Raw genomic sequence first — 17,564 nt, 5'->3', positions numbered from 1 at the left:
GACCTCACACAGTTAGTAGAGTAGCCTCTTCTGTCAGCACAAGTGCAATGCTGCCCATGATACAGCAGTAAGCAACATCTGAATTTCATAAGGCAGGTTTTGCATTAAAGGGGTCATATAATGCCACTTTTACAAGATGAAAAATAAGTCTCTGATGTCCCCAGAGAGTGTATGTGAAGATTTAGCTCAAAATACCCCACACATAATTTGTATAGCATGTTAAAATTGTCACTTTTTTAAGGGTGAGCAAAAACGCTCTGTTTGTGTGTGTGTCCCTTTAAATGCAAATAAGCTGCTGCTCTCAAGAACAGTGCTGAGTTTCAAGGTTTTCCCATTTCCGCCACTAAAAAAAAAAAAACTCCATTAAAAAAAAAAGCCACAAAAAAAAAGTATCTCAGAATTCTGACTTTTTATCACGCAATTGTGACTTTTTATCTAAGAATTCTGACTTTTTATCAAGCAATTGTGACTTTATATATCAGAATTCTGACTTTTTATCACGCAATTGCGACTTTATATCTAAGAATTCTGACTTTTTATCACGCAATTGCAACTTTATATCTCAGAATTCTGACTTTTTATCACACAATTGCGACTTTATATCTCAGAATTCTGAGTTTTTATCACGCAATTGCAACTTTATATCTCAGAATTCTGACTTTTTATCACACAATTGCGACTTTATATCTAAGAATTCTGACTTTTTATCACGCAATTGCGACTTTTTATCTCAGAATTCTGACTTTTTATCACACAATTGCGACTTTATATCTCAGAATTCTGACTTTTTATCACGCAATTGCAACTTTATATCTCAGAATTCTGACTTTTTATCACGCAATTGCAACTTTATATCTCAGAATTCTGACTTTTTATCACGCAATTGCAACTTTATATCTAAGAATTCTGACTTTTTATCACGCAATTGCGACTTTATATCTCAGAATTCTGACTTTTTATCACGCAATTGCAACTTTATATCTCAGAATTCTGACTTTTTATCATACAATTGCGACTTTTTATCTAAGAATTCTGACTTTTTATCATACAATTGCGACTATATCTAAGAATTCTGACTTTTTATCACACAATTGCGACTTTTTATCTCAGAATTCTGACTTTATAACTCGCAATTGCGACTTTATATCTCAGAATTCTGACTTTTTATCATGCAATTGCGACTTTATATCTCAGAATTCTGACTTTTTATCACACAATTGCGACTTTTTATCTCAGAATTCTGACTTTATAACTCGCAATTGCGACTTTATATCTCAGAATTCTGACTTTTTATCATGCAATTGCGACTTTTTATCTCAGAATTCTGACTTTATAACTCGCAATTGCGACTTTATATCTCAGAATTCTGACTTTTTATCATGCAATTGTGACTTTTTATCTAAGAATTCTGACTTTTTATCACGCAATTGTGACTTTATATCTCAGAATTCTGACTTTATAACTCGCAATTGCGACTTATCTAAGAATTCTGACTTTTTATCACGCAATTGCGACTTTATATCTCAGAATTCTGATTTTTTATCATGCAATTGCGACTTTTTATCTCAGAATTCTGACTTTTTATCACGCAATTGCGACTTTATATCTCAGAATTCTGAGTTTTTATCACGCAATTGCAACTCTTATCTCAGAATTCTGACTTTTTATCACACAATTGCGACTTTATATCTCAGAATTCTGACTTTTTATCACACAATTGCGACTTTATATCTCAGAATTCTGACTTTTTATCACACAATTGCGACTTTATATCTCAGAATTCTGACTTTTTATCACGCAATTGCAACTTTATATCTCAGAATTCTGACTTTTTATCACGCAATTGCGACTTTATATCTCAGAATTCTGACTTTTTATCATGCAATTGCGACTTTTTATCTAAGAATTCTGACTTTTTATCACGCAATTGCGACTTTTTATCTCAGAATTCTGACTTTTTATCACGCAATTGCAACTTTATATCTCAGAATTCTAACTTTTAATCACACAATTGTGACTTTATATCTCAGAATTCTGACTTTTTATCACACAATTGCGACTTTATATCTCAGAATTCTGACTTTTTATCACACAATTGCGACTTTATATCTCAGAATTCTGACTTTTTATCACGCAATTGCAACTTTATATCTCAGAATTCTGACTTTTTATCACACAATTGTGACTTTATATCTCAGAATTCTGACTTTTTATCACACAATTGCGACTTTATATCTCAGAATTCTGACTTTTTATCACACAATTGCGACTTTATATCTCAGAATTCTGACTTTTTATCACGCAATTGCGACTTTTTCTCTCAGAATTCTGACTTTTTATCACGCAATTGCAACTTTTTATCTCAGAATTCTGACAATTTAACATGCAATTGCGACATTTTATCTAAGAATTCTGACTTTTTATCACGCAATTGTGACTTTATATCTCAGAATTCTGACTTTTTATCACGCAATTGTGACTTTATATCTCAGAATTCTGACTTTTTGTCACGCAATTGCGACTTTATATCTCAGAATTCTGAGTTTTTATCACACAATTGCGACTTTATATCTCAGAATTCTGACTTTTTATCACACAATTGCGACTTTATATCTCAGAATTCTGACTTTTTATCACGCAATTGCAACTTTATATCAGAATTCTGACTTTTTATCACGCAATTGCGACTTTATATCTCAGAATTCTGACTTTTTATCATGCAATTGCGACTTTTTATCTAAGAATTCTGACTTTTTATCACGCAATTGCGACTTTTTATCTAAGAATTCTGACTTTTTATCATGCAATTGCGACTTTTTCTCTCAGAATTCTGACTTTTTATCACGCAATTGCAACTTTTTATCTCAGAATTCTGACTTTTTATCACGCAATTGCGACATTTTATCTAAGAATTCTGACTTTTTATCACGCAATTGTGACTTTATATCTCAGAATTCTGACTTTTTATCACGCAATTGTGACTTTATATCTCAGAATTCTGACTTTTTATCACGCAATTGCGACTTTATATCTCAGAATTCTGACTTTTTATCACGCAATTGTGACTTTATATCTCAGAATTCTGACTTTTTATCACGCAATTGCGACTTTATATCTCAGAATTCTGACTTTTTATCACGCAATTGCGACTTTATATCTCAGAATTCTGAGTTTTTATCACGCAATTGCAACTTTATATCTCAGAATTCTGACTTTTTATCACACAATTGCGACTTTATATCTCAGAATTCTGACTTTTTATCACACAATTGCGACTTTATATCTCAGAATTCTGACTTTTTATCACGCAATTGCGACTTTATATCTCAGAATTCTGAGTTTTTATCACGCAATTGCGACTTTATATCTCAGAATTCTGAGTTTTTATCACGCAATTGCAACTTTATATCTCAGAATTCTGACTTTTTATCACACAATTGCGACTTTATATCTCAGAATTCTGACTTTTTATCACACAATTGCGACTTTATATCTCAGAATTCTGAGTTTTTATCACGCAATTGCAACTTTATATCTCAGAATTCTGACTTTTTATCACGCAATTGCGACTTATCTAAGAATTCTGACTTTTTATCACGTAATTACGACTTTATATCTCAGAATTCTGACTTTATAACTCGCAATTGTGAGATATAAACTCGCAATTGCGAGTTAAAAAGTCAGAATTCTGAGATAAAAAGTCGCAATTCATCTTTTTTTTTGTTTTTTTTAATGGAGTTTTTTTTTGTGGCGGAAACGGCTTTCATACATTACAAAGTTATTTAAACATGTATTAAATAATTAAGACATTACTAACAGGTAAAGTAAATATAATGAACATATAAGCTAATATAGTGTAAATATTTAGTGAAATGCTCCCTCTAGAGTTCATTTCTCTAGTGAACTAACATGCTGTGGACACTAAATGACTGATCTGAGGTAAATGTGATGCTACGTGAGATATTTTTCTCAACCTGTTTTATCTTTCCTGTTGAAACACTGGTTGAGAGATTACATGCATATCTAGAGCATCTATTCTTCTTCTTCTATGCATTTTTTTCTGTTGTGGCGTTTAGCAAACAGTGTTGCATTACCGCACACGCCCCCTTCTGGATTGAAGTGTGGATTGCCTGTGAGTGACTGTATTCGTCATGTGACTGCATGAACCAAACGGTGACGTCCGTACTGTACGGTTGGGACAAATGCATGTACCGTTACATCCCTAAGAAATAACAGTATTCATGGTAGGGTAGGATGTGCCCCCATAAGGCACAAACTGAATGTCAAAATGTCAAATCTACTAACAACTGTAAATGTATATCAGAGCAAAAACTGAGCAGGAACTGCCTGCTGAGCTCAGAGACCGTCGAAGCAAAAATCTGTAGAAGGCTAAAAACAGTCTTCAGCATTGAATGTTCACAAGAGCACAGTGGCCTCAATAATCCTTAAATGATAGAAGTTTGGAAAATACAGGACTCTTCCTAGAGCTGGCCACCAGCCAAACTGAGCAGAGAAGAGCCTTGGAAAGAGAGTTGACCAAGAAGCTGATGATCACTCTTGTCGAGCTCTAGAGATCATGTGTGGAGATGAGAGAAACTTAAAGAAGGACAACTATCACTGAGCGACAAGACAGAAGCCTCTCCTCAGTGCAAGACACACAAGTTATTGTTTTTTTCATGCATGCTTTTATGGACTCTCAGATTCTCTGGTCTGATGAACCTCAATTTAGGTCCCTACGCTGACACGAGTCCCCATGAGTCTGTGTGCATTCAAGTCCCCACCGGGATAGAAAAACATGAACACACAGTGTTGCACAGAGCTCATGTGAAGTCTGAGACCACCTGAGGCTTTCACTTTGGAAAAAATAAATGGCTTTTTATGGTAGCTTAACCTTCAACCTTTACATGAGCAGTGACAGAGAGTGTCTCAGTAATGGATGCCCTAGTGCAGTGTGTTCAGAGAATGATAAACAATTTAAGTTCTACATTTATGCTTCATTTTAATTGCCTTGCTCAATCCATTTGATTATTATGACATTTAGGCACAAACAAACATTATACAGTATATGTTCATCATTCATATGTGTGATTGAGGTAAGGTCATATAATAGCTGGTAAGATCAACAGAAGTTTCAATACTACACAGTTACAGCTGAACATCAGTCATTAAGTGCTGTTGCCCTGATGAACAGATGCAGTTACCATGGTAACTCCTGTTTCTCACCTGTAGGTCAGGATCCTCCTCATGATTCAGGTGGGCTTCCTCTGCTGCTTCCACCAACCGCTGGAGGGCAAGACAAACGGATATTACCTTTTTTAATGGGTTTTGTTTGCTTTCTCTGTTGCATTTACTTTGTGCTTCTTGTTCACACTCACAAACAACACATGCACACGTACTGCAGATCCCTCTGTACAATAATGGAGAAGACTAATCTATTTTCTTCTACAAATATCTTTGCTTTATAAATGAAAAAAACAAAAAACAAAAACAACTTAAATCCAGGACAGGGCGCTATATTGGCTTTAGGTGAAATATGAACATTTTTTGCAGATGATTATTAAAGTGATTTTAATTTGGCCACTAAGTTTGTTATTATAGAGATGCTTTACAGTAAAATATTCTGATTTACACTAAAGCAGTTGGGGAGTTTGGGAAGTTCTCTTTAAAAAAATGGTTCTTTATCTGCATCTTTGGTTCCATAAAGAACATCCATGGAATCTTTACATTCCATGAAAGGTTCTTTTTAGTGGAAATTTTATATTTATCTTTAGATTTATAAAATGTTCTTCACAATAAGAAAAATATATATATATATTTTTAAGAACTGTGCACTAAAAGTTTCTTTGGTTATATGGTGTGTATCAAATCATAATATATGTATATATTTTATTTAGTGAAAATCTGAAAAATTCTATTTTTACTGTATTTTACATCTTGCTTTAAAGGGGTGGTTCAGTGTTTTTTTTCTAGGCTTGATTGTGTTTTTGGGGCACAGTTAAACATTTCTTAATGCTTCGTTTTTTTTTAAAAAAGCCGTATTTTTCATATATTTTACCTTTATTCTACACCTCTGTTTCCACTGTCTTCCAAACGGCTCGTTTGACTTCCTGCTTATATGAAGCCACTCGCTCCGAAATACGCAATGTGCTCAGATTGGTTAGCTGGCCCAGTGTATCCAGAGCCATCGTGATTCGCTGAAGCATCCGGAAACGCCACGCCCCTTCCCATTTGTTACCGGTTACGTGGGCTTCGGGGGAAATGTAAATAATGGCGATTATAATGCTGTATCAAATTGATCCCGAATCAGACCCAGATGAACAGCAATCGCGGCTTTTAAAGGACGTTTATGAATGGTATTTCATTTAGTATTTGTGTCAAAGTGTTTAGATATGCTGTCACTGCTGTTTGTTAGCTTTCAATATACAGTTTAATCCTGATTAAAGCTTTACTGTAGCCGAATACATGACTGAGTAGTCGCATTTTTTTAAAGGTAGTGTTTAATTTATAGCATGAACAACTGTTTGTCTATGAATATAGAAGTTTGTTGGTGTTTGTTGGAGAAGTATGCACTATAATACAGCTAACTCGCTAACAAAGCAAAAACACGTTGGTCTTTGTTTATATCCTTGATGCAACCAAAAAATAGCAACAGAACGATACATGTAAAAACAATAAAATGTACTTACAGTTTGGGGGCGATAAACAGCAGCTTCTGCTTTTAAAGTGGGAACTGCTTCATCTTTCAGTAAAAGCATTTGTGCATTCAGTAATATCCATCCAGCATTAAACTCGTGTAGATTCTGGAAGTCTTCAGCGCCGCAGTGTAGAAAATATCACAGATTATAATGGGTTCTATTATCATTTGACGTGTTGCGTCACGCCACTCGTGTCCGGTGTACACAACTCTTCCGCTTCCACATGCTGCGCCACATGGCCTCGCCTCGTGTTTTGCAGGGTTTATGATATCACCAACCCGGGAAGAAGCTTGTTGTAGTCCAAACCGGTCGTTTTTGTAGGCAATAAACTGCCATAACTTTACAAGACAATATCTCCGTTTGCATTGAACTTTCAGCGCTGTAACTTTGCAGATACTGTTTATGCTCAAGCAGCAACATTACACACTAACTAAAGTTAAAAAAGTGAAATCGCATTGAACCACCCCTTTAAACATCTGTAACATCTTCTAACTAGCAACAGTGTTAGAATAGCTGAAATGTTCCTCCATTCATTGTCCATGTTTTTGCACACCAGTCTACTATGGTTCCTGACCTGAATAACCTGCACTGAAGACCAAATGTTATGCTGATCAAGTATGATGAAGAGTCTATGTGAGAATAGCCTTGTAATACAGACTCTCTCTCTCCATCTCTCTCTCTCTCTCTCTCTCTCTCTCACTCACCTTTATGGCTTCAGCCTTCTTGTGGAACATCTGCTCCATTTTCTTAGCAAGTCTCTTCACCAGTTTGATACCATCAATCTCCTCCACGCTGACCGACTGCTCAAACTCCTTGTACTTCTATAGAAACAAAGACATTTGACAATGACATTTATAAAACAAATAATTTCAGTCATTGTTGCACATTGGCTAGTCTATTCACAACACAGCATGTTTTGTCTGCGGGGTGAATTCACATATGTGAATTGTGCTATATGAGGCTTCCAACTTCGACTCATACACGTTTTCTATTAATTTATATTTGAGACTTTCTGGTTCTTAGTGTATTTGTTTAGTTTTTGGTTTGCAAAAGTGTTACACTACTTCCTAACCAGACGTGACGCTGGTGCACACGATAAATGCATCTTTTACATATTAATCAGATTTTGTCCTGGGAAAAATCCAGTAATTTCAAAAGGAATCCAAAAATCAACAATTTCACATGAGAGCAAAAGATTTCCCGACACAGATTTCACCACGTTGACCAACAGAAGTTGCATAGTTTGAAATGACTTCTGTGAACTGTGCTTCACACATTACTACACTATTGGCAATAGACAAGACATTTTTGCCCACAAAATATCAATGATATTTCTTTGGCAATTGCACCTTTTTATAAAGATTTTAATAGCTTTTTGCACTTCTGGTTAGATCTGAATTTAATAGAACAATAACAAATACTGAATCTAACTAATCTAATCTATTTCAAATTGTATTTATTCTGTATCTATTTAATCTGATGAGCAGTTTTTAGTTTGTTTGTTTGTTTACTGTAAGGACAGCGAAGGAAGGAGACTTATGTGGGAATGAAACTGAATCTAATCCTTTTCCTGGTCCCAAAACTTCACTCTGAAAGCCCTTCAATCCACTCCACTACACTCGAGGCCAAACATTATCTCAAAGGCTAGAGACGTGGCTCATCACTCAACTAGCCAAGCATGTGTGTGTGTGTGTGTGTGTCGTCCCAGCTAACAGGGAACATTCTCATAACATTTTCTCAGTTATGAACAAACATTGTTCTAGTACGGCAAGGAGAATGAGCTTTCCACTTCTGCATCTCACTCCTTCATTTGTCACCCCTCTAGTCTATCCTTGGAGGTGATAGTGTGGACTATGCTAACACGATTTCATCTAGCAACCGACTCTCTGTCGTTCGGTGAAACTACAGTTGTGCTCAGAATTATTGACACCCTTGATAAATATGAAAAAGAAGCTTGTAAAAAATAAATATCCATTGTTTATAATTTTGATCTTTTATTTAAAAAATAAATAAAATAAATTTAAAAAAAAAAATCACAAAAATCTAACCTTTCATTGAAGTAAAAGAATTGAAAATGTAGGGAACATCTCTTAATGCAAGAAATGTTTTTCTCCAAAGAACACCTGACAAGAGATCAGAGATCATTCCTTCATGCAGAATCTCTCCAGATCCTTCAGATTCCAGCTCCATGCTGGTGCTTCTTCTCTTCAGTTCACTCCACTCATTATCTTTAGGGTTCAGGTCAGGGGACTGAGATGGTCATGGCAGAAGCTTGGAGACACATTTTTGTGTTGGTTTTGATGTTTGTTTTGGATCATTGTCCTGATGGAAGATCCAACCACAGCCCATTATAGGATTTCTAGCAGAAGTGGTCAGGTTGAACAAGATGTCCAGGACCTCCAGCAGAAAAATAAGCCCACGACATTAAAGATCCAGCAGTATATTTAATCGTGAGCATGGGGTACTTTTTATCCATGTGTGCACCAAACCCATCTGGTGGGTTTGCTGACAAAAAGCTTTTTTTTTAGTTTCATCTGACCATAGAAGCCGGTCCCGTTTGAAGTTCCAGTCTTGTCTGACAACTGAATATGCTGGAGATTGTTTCTGGATGAGAGCAGAGGATTTTTCTTGAAACCCTCCCGAACTTCTTGTGGGGATGTAGGTGCTGTTTGATCATTTTTTTTTAGGCTTTCTGAGACTCAAGACTCAACTAATCTCTGCAACTCTCCAGCTGTGATCCTTGTGGAGTCTTTGTCCACTCAAACTCTCCTCGTCACTTCACATTAGGATGATTCAGACACTCGTCCTCTTCCAGGCAGATTTGTAACATGTTTGGTTGATTGGAACTTCTTAATTATTGCCCTGATGGTGGAAATGGGGAATTTCAATTCTTTAGCTAGTTTCTTACAGACACTTTCTATTTTGTGAAGCTCAACAATCTTTTGCCGCACATCAGAACTATATTCATTGGTTTACTCATTGTGATGAATGATTAAGGGAATTTGGCCTTTGTGTTTCCTCATGTTCTTCCACTTCCGGTTCTTAGGACAAGATGCTGAATACTCGCTCCCTTGCAATAGGTTGCCTACTTGGAGCTGACTGCTGAGGATCTGGGTAGCAGAGCACTAGTCTGCCCCTAATTATTGTGAGTCTGCAATCTACCTAGCCAGTTCTGCCCCTGTTGCCTCTGGCTATTTAGTTCTTGGTCACTGGGTGCACTGTATGGCAATGTTTTGGCTACAGCTTAGCTTGATGAGTAATTTCACAGGACAGGCATTTGTTCAGTATGGCGTAGTGGGTATTTTGTTCCCATAGCATCAACTCCATGACACAGTGTTGAGTTCCACTTCGAAATGGAACTATTCCCTTACTTCTCAATAACATCATCGTTCTTTTATAGAAAGAATCAGTTAACCATGGCATTATGCTTTTGCGTGATACTGCATGTACACTGCTAGTAAGATTACCAGGTGCAACATAAACAAAAGAATACTGAGCTAAATTTTAATGTATACACACAAATCAGTGACAGTATGAGAACGGATTTTGCTGTAGAAGGACGCTAGTTTAACTTTTTACTGTTTCCCCTCCAAAGGGGATGCTCCAGCAGAGATGAACAAATGGGAGTAGAAAAAATTTGCATGAAAGAAGGCATGAAGGAGGCCCTGGAGAAATACAGTTAATGGACCATGAAGAGGGTGTGATGGAATCCATTTACCAACAAGCTGGTGTGTTGAAGAGTCTTTGGATACTGCACATAGTCAAACCGTTGACTTAAAAAAACAAAAAAAAAAAACAAAATGGCAATGCATGAGGTGAAAGGCGTTCTAACTGTTCTAGATGGTTCCCAGCTAACAAAAGTATGTTCTAAGAATATTATGATAAAATTCTCATTATGTTATGAATGTTCAAAACAACCAGTTTTTTAAATTAAGTTTTTGTACCAGACCTTTGATTGTGTATCATTTAGTTTAACATATATGACTATCAAAAGCATGTTCAGAGGGTCATGTCCACAAGATTTTACGCATGCAGTGGTGACACCTCTGCTGAAGCGATCAAACTTAGCCCCTGGTGATATGAAGAACTATAGACCAATCTCTCAGCAGTTCTCCTGCCACAGTTACTCTCATTTTAAAATAAAAATGCAGTAACACTTTTCAATAAGGTTCATCAGTTAATATTAGTTACTAATAACAAACTGCGCTTACACAGCATTTATTAATATTTGTTAATGTTAATTTCAGCATTTACTAATACATTATTAAAATCTTTAGTTAATGCACTGTGAACTAACATGAATAAACAATGGACAACTGGATTTACATTACCTAATGTTAAAGTTGCAGTCCGCAATTTTTCCTCTTTGTCGCCATCTCTTGTTTGAAACCTGCAATTGCAGTCATATGCGGAACAGGTATCTGTACGTGCGTTGTGCGTCGGCACAGCTCGTCAGCGCGGATGAATCTAATGTTTGCTGTCAGTCACCGCACCGGTGTGGATACTGTACTTCAGAATCACAGATTCTACATCTTGAAAGTATGACCAATATAAGAATTTTCACTGGAAAATATCATCTGAACAAGTAAGTAACATTTGTGCAACTTTTGTTTTGACCAACTGAGGAAAAAAGCATTAGGCCTACAATAAATCACGCTGCCAATGATGATTAAATCTAACAATCGCTTAGCTCGGATCATGCCAAACCATGCAAATTTTTATTACTGTTATACTTTGTTCTCAAATTGGTAATGTTAACAACATCAGCATTGCGTGACTATGTGTATTTAGTGTATATTAGAGTTACCTGTAGATTTCAATTTCTGTATCCACTCCACAGTCCGAAGTCTTTTGCTTTTTGACTACGGGTGAATCTCCAGTTGTCACTGATGATTGTCATTTGGATCTTTCTGGATTACAATCCGCCATCAAAATGATAAGTTTAATTATTTCAGCAGCTGTGAGAACAGGCTATAAATGATCCGCTACCAGCAGCATCCTCACGTGATAAAAACGACTAGCCGGGACTCCTTCCTTTCTGTTTACGGACGTGACGTAATGACGCACAGACGAACTGCTGCATGCTCGAATTTCCTGCGGAAATCCACCATGTTTACAATTATTACAAGCTTACCGTTTTGAATCGGGCTGAGATAGTTTTGAACACTGGCTGGTTATGTACTTGCTCAAAAATTGAGTTTGGATAATTTTTAACCAAAAATTTAACCAAAGTTACGGACTGCAGCTTTAACGAAGATTAGTAAATATAGTAACAAATGTATTGCTCATGGTTAGTTCATGTTAGTTAATACATTAACTAATGTTTAACTAATGAACCTTATTGTAAAGTGTTACCAAAATTTCTACAGTAGAAATGTTTTAGTTGGGGCGCAGCCTTTGACATGATCGAACATCCTCATCTCCTGCCTTGAACATGTGGCAGTTCTAAAAGGTACTGTTTTGAAATAGTTTCAATCTTATCTAAGTGACAAATACTTTGCAGTTAACTATGGAAATTCGACCTTGGGAAAAATACTTCTTCCTTGGGGGTTCCACAAGGGTCGATTCTTTCTCCCACACCTTTTTCTTTGGATTTGCTCTCTTTGGGTGGCATTTTTAGAAAGCATGCTTTCCATTCCATTGTTATGCCAATGACAGTCAATTGTACTTACTTACCACTCAGGTGCTCGACTAACTCATTGGATTCACTTTTAGTGTGTCTAAAAGGTATAAAAAATTGGATGGCGTTAATTTTTAATGTTAAACAAGAACAAAACAGAGGTCATTGTCTTTGGCTTTTTAATTGATAAGAACTTAAAATGGATAAGCAAATTAACTCTGTGGTCTGCTGCTTGTTTTAATATTTTGTCTCTTAAAGCCAAAACCAGACACTTTCTATCAAGTGCAAACTTTGAAAGAGTTATTCAAACCTTCATTTTACCGTGGCTAGATTTTGTAACTCTTTATTTTGGCACCTCCACTGCATCTCTAGCTCGATTACAATCAGTGCAAAATGCTGCCACGAGGCTCCTAAAGAGGGTAAAGAAACACGAATCCATTACTTCAATATTAGCCTCTCTACACTGGCTCCCTGCTCAGTTTAGAATTAAATTTAAAATTTTAATGCTTGTGAATAAATCTCTAAATAAGCAGGCTTCCTCGTATCTTGCAAATCTACTGATCCCATACAACCCCTCCAGACATTGCATTCAGAAAATCGAAAACTCCTCGTAGTGCCCAGGACAAATCGCCTACAAAAAGATGATAGAGCAGTATTAGGGCCAAAAGTGGAATGAGCTGCCCTTATCCATTAGGTCTGCCAAATATCTACCAGTGTTTAAGAACTCGCTGAAAGCACATTTAGAGTTACTTTTAATTTCTGTGCTGTATTGGTTGTTTGACTTGTCAACTGTTTTTTTGTTTTTGCTTTTATACGTAATTTACTTTGGTAAACTTCAGTTATTTTATTGGTGCTATATAAATACATAGACAAGACAAATCAAATCAAATCAAATTTACTGAAAAACCTTAAGACGAAAGTCTTTTCAGAAAGAAACATTCCATGAACAATGTATAATGTATATTGCTTTTGTGCTTACGTTTTGAGAACATTAAAGATCAGATCACTTTAAAAACCAGAGAACGTTACTGGAAGAAGGTCTGTTCATAACATTGAGAGAACCTTGCCACAACGTTAGCTAAAGTTTTGAGCATGTGTAAATGAGACCACAGAGGTAAACTTATCTACTCACTAGTCACTTTCACAGCCTCGTTGAGATTTCATCGCACACTTGCAAACTATTATACCTTGAACTTTTATGGAAAATGTCTTTAAACAAAGACTGAAAGAGATGTCAGAGGCTTAGCAATGCTAAAGTCATGTGACCGTGGTGCTGAAATCAGGTGACCGTTTAGATTTTGACTTTGATGATTGTATTTACACTTCAAAATTCATAAAAGTTCATTAGTGAAGATTATCATGATGAACAAAACATGTAAGAATAAAAAGCTTTTGTTAGTCATAGACCTTATTTTCTGCAATAATCCAAAAGCAAATGGAAAAATTCTATTGGGTTTTTGTAGAGAGACCCAGGGTGATGCAAACTGATGGGTTGATCATCTCTGCACTACTCTATATATTGTGGTGACTGTATAAAATGTCTATTGTTAGAGATTTTGCTATGTCTTGTATATCATTGTATGTAAATATATACATGTAGCACAGCATTATTGACACTTTAGGGTGATGAAATGCATGAATGAGACAATAAAGAGTGGTACGTGCTTGATGTTAAGTGAAATAAGTAGTGAAAAAGATGCGGTTAAAGTGCTTCACATTCGCTTTGCTTATTTCAAAGGGGAAGCACCCACAATGTGATTGTGGGACTCGCATGGCAATCTGGCAGAGGAGCGAGAGATGGGTCCGTCCCTATCGCTTGCTCTCTCTCCAGATCATGACATCCTTTTGGGGTTACCGAAGCCTGCCCTGGCACTTCTCCGGCTCAGGCGGAGGACCATGGCTGTGTTACAGGCATACCAGGCTGATCCGATTTAAAGATTTAAGCACAGCCTTTCATTTAAACCATGTTTACTTGTTTGGTAATTGGCTGAATTTAATTCTGAGGAATTAAATAAGTGAAATGGCCATCTATGATGAGATGCGATGGCGCATACATGGCAAAATGTGCCTGTGTGCGTTTCCTCTGGTTTCTCTGCTCCCTGGAGTTCTAGCCAGAGTTCGCCAACAAGGGTCTTGCCTCTTACTGATAGCTCCGCATTGGCTGAACAGAGTATTGTTCTCGCAGATAATATCTGTCCTCGACGGCTCGCCCTGGGCGATACCGGAAAGAAGGGATCTTCTGTCTCAAGCACAGGAGATAATATTTCATCCCCAGCTTGACCTGTGGATCCTTCATCTTTGGGTACCAACTGAGGGACACTGGGCTTTCACCTGAAGTTGAGACCATTCTCAGTGCTAGGGCTTCTTTCACTAGAAGAATTTATGCCAACAAATGGGGTGTCTCTGAAAGGTGGTGTACTGCATGTGATGCAGATCCAGTGAACTGCCAGACTGCTTCACTTCTGGACTTTTTGCAGGAGAAATCAACAGCTGACACATGCCCCGCCACTCTCAAGATTATTTGGCCACTTTATCGGCCTGCCACGCCTTGATTGATGGGGTAACACTGGGGAAGCATCTTCTGCTCGCTCGCTTCGTTCATGGGGCCAGATGACGACAGCCTCCCATTAAAACCAACATTCCTTCATGGGACTTAGCCATGGTCCTTCAGGGGTTGGTGGAGATACCTTTGAACCTCTAGAGTCAGTGCCTGACAAGCTTCTAACTCTGAAAATGTTTTTTCTTATGCTATCAACTGTAAGGAGTCCAGACACCTCCAATGTGGTGGTGTGGGTATTCTTGTTCCTACAGAGCTAATTAAGCGCAGTATTAACTCTCTGGAGTCCGTTAACGCGCCGGCGCGTTTTGCAGGTTTTTTTCACATTGCAGCAAAACAGACTTAAAATACTCCGTCATTTCTTGTCATAGAGACACAAGTAATATATCAACTGAAACTATAGAATATCTTCTTTTATTTGTGTACACTCAGAGTAAAAACACAATGTTGTGCTTTTTGTAAAATAAAGAAAACTAACACAAAGCGTGATCTCTCCTCACCCTCTGAACGAAGTCCAATCTGATAGTTCTCAGAAAATGAACTGTAACTTATGAATACTAATGACAAAAAAATGACACTTATGTGTAAAGAAACATTGAAATGTCAGGTTTTAAATCATGCAAGTCAAATCGAAAACATTCGGTGTTTATGTAATCTGTATGAAAAGAGGCTCTCTTTTCATACAGATTACATAAACACAGAATGTTTTCGATTTTACTTGTCAGAAGTCTGTGATTCAGCTCATTACCCGCTAATGCGGCCACGCCCACGGAGCCAGCGCTATTCAGACGCAAATTCAGAGTCAATACTTGTATGCATTGTCTCATTTGTGTATTTATTGTCTTGAAAAGTGTTTATCTGGATGTTAAAGCCATGGTTAGTGATCTCTAGAAGACATGCCGTTAGTTCCTAGTTCCTTTTCTTCTTTATATGAATTTGTGGACTAAAGGTGTACAGAGCACCCTCCGGCTGCAAGTATGAATTGAAAACACAGTATCCAGCACTCATAGTGATGACAATAAATATTGAATAAATATTACTCCTCTGTATAGAAAATTGACATAAACATATAAGAATCCATCAATATTTCTCCAAATGTGCATGCTTTTAAGCTTAAAGCCTATATGAAATGCCATAGAGGTAGCATAATTGTTCAAACACTTTGCATCACAGAAATACATGATATTTTAAAGAATATAATAGAATACCATTATTTTATCATTATTTTATTGAGATTAGACATTATTACAGAGGGTTTTTTCACAGCCTACCTGACTGAAAGGCCTCATTAATATGCAAGTCATTTCAGGTCATTATTATTAATGAAACTTGTGTCATTAATATGTTTATGAACAACTGAAAAAAGCACAAATGTCAGGGCATATCAAAACTTCTCCAGGCCCCAAATCAGCCTCAGACTCCAGAGGGTTAACTGTAGCTTTTCAAAGGGAACAGGGTTATAGTCAAGTAAGAGGTTCTCTTTCATGTCTTATTGCACTTGAATGGTAGAATACACACAAAATTATGTCAAAATGCCCATTATGTGGAGTATTCATGTAAACACAGTTGGTTATGTCACAAGAGAAAGTAAACAGTTGGGTGTAAACCGGATGTGTATCAGTACAATACAATATTTATTGATAATAAACAACCAAGGTTGACCAAAGTGCTGTACAAAAATTAAGAAGAGAATAAGTATGTCTTCAGAGCAAAATAGAGGGGGCTAATGTGATATGGAGAGGAAGCCTGTTTCAGGCCGGCAATTGCAAAGGCACAATCACTTTGTTTTTTGAGTTGAGTTTTGATCTAGGCACAGAAAGTAAGCCAAGATCACAAGATCTCAGAGTTCTGGAGGGAGTATACAGATTAAGCAAATACTGAGGGGCCCAATTGTTGAGGGCTTTGTAAACATACAGTAGAATTTTAAAATGGATTCTATATTTAACAGGAAGCCAGTGCAATGCAATTAAAAAGGGTGTAACAGGCTCATACTTGCGAGTCCCCGTGAGAAGTCTGGCAGCTGCGTTTTGCACCAGGGGAAAAGGAAGACTGAGAGACACCATAATGATAATGCAAGATGAAATTACAACAGTACTGATCTGTTTATCAAATTTTAGGCTGTGACCAAACAGAACACCCAGGTTTCTAGTGCAGTAAGTTTCATATGGGGAAAGAGAAACAAGTTCAATGTAAACAAAACAGATCCCTGGGTCTGAATAGAATTATTTCATTTTTGTTTAGGTTTAGGAAATTACTTGAAAGCCAAAGCTTGTGTTCTTTCAAACAGACCAATAGTGGTTGTAAGGCTTTTTTATCATTATGTTTTAAGGGAAGATAGTCCTGAGTATCATCAGCGTATAATGAAAGCACACTCTGTACTTAATAAAAATGGAAGCCAGAGGGAGCATATACAGGGAAAACAACACCGGGCCTAGGATTGATCCCTGAGGGACTCCACAATTAAGAGGTATACCAGAGAAGGACTGATGACCAATACAAACAGTGAAGCACCTGTTACTCAAATAGGAATGGAACCACTGTAGTACTGTGCCACGAAGGCCCACTGATATCTCCAGATGGGTCAAAAGGACCTCATGGTCGACAGCACTCAGATCTAAAGGACTAAAGTAATGGATTCCCCAGAGTCAGATTTAGAAAAGGTATATCTCTTAAAAGAGCAGATTAAGAGCTG

At 36.9% G+C, this 17,564-nt stretch overlaps 1 protein-coding gene across 1 annotated transcript in view; it reads right to left on the bottom strand.

Annotated features, from left to right (window-relative positions):
* cacna2d3a (calcium channel, voltage-dependent, alpha 2/delta subunit 3a) overlaps positions 1 to 17,564 on the bottom strand; it is a 136,511-nt gene that overhangs the window by 106,880 nt on the left and 12,067 nt on the right. The window contains exons 3-4 of the mRNA XM_067395540.1: positions 7,400 to 7,516; positions 5,224 to 5,283 (exon numbers count right to left, since the gene is read on the bottom strand). Coding sequence (XP_067251641.1) covers positions 5,224 to 5,283; positions 7,400 to 7,516 — 177 coding nt within the window. The remainder of the gene's footprint in view (positions 1 to 5,223; positions 5,284 to 7,399; positions 7,517 to 17,564) is intronic.

Source organism: Chanodichthys erythropterus, chromosome 9 (assembly GCF_024489055.1).
Source record: "Chanodichthys erythropterus isolate Z2021 chromosome 9, ASM2448905v1, whole genome shotgun sequence".
Classification (NCBI taxonomy): domain Eukaryota; kingdom Metazoa; phylum Chordata; class Actinopteri; order Cypriniformes; family Xenocyprididae; genus Chanodichthys; species Chanodichthys erythropterus.
This window is presented reverse-complemented; position numbering and strand designations above follow the sequence as displayed.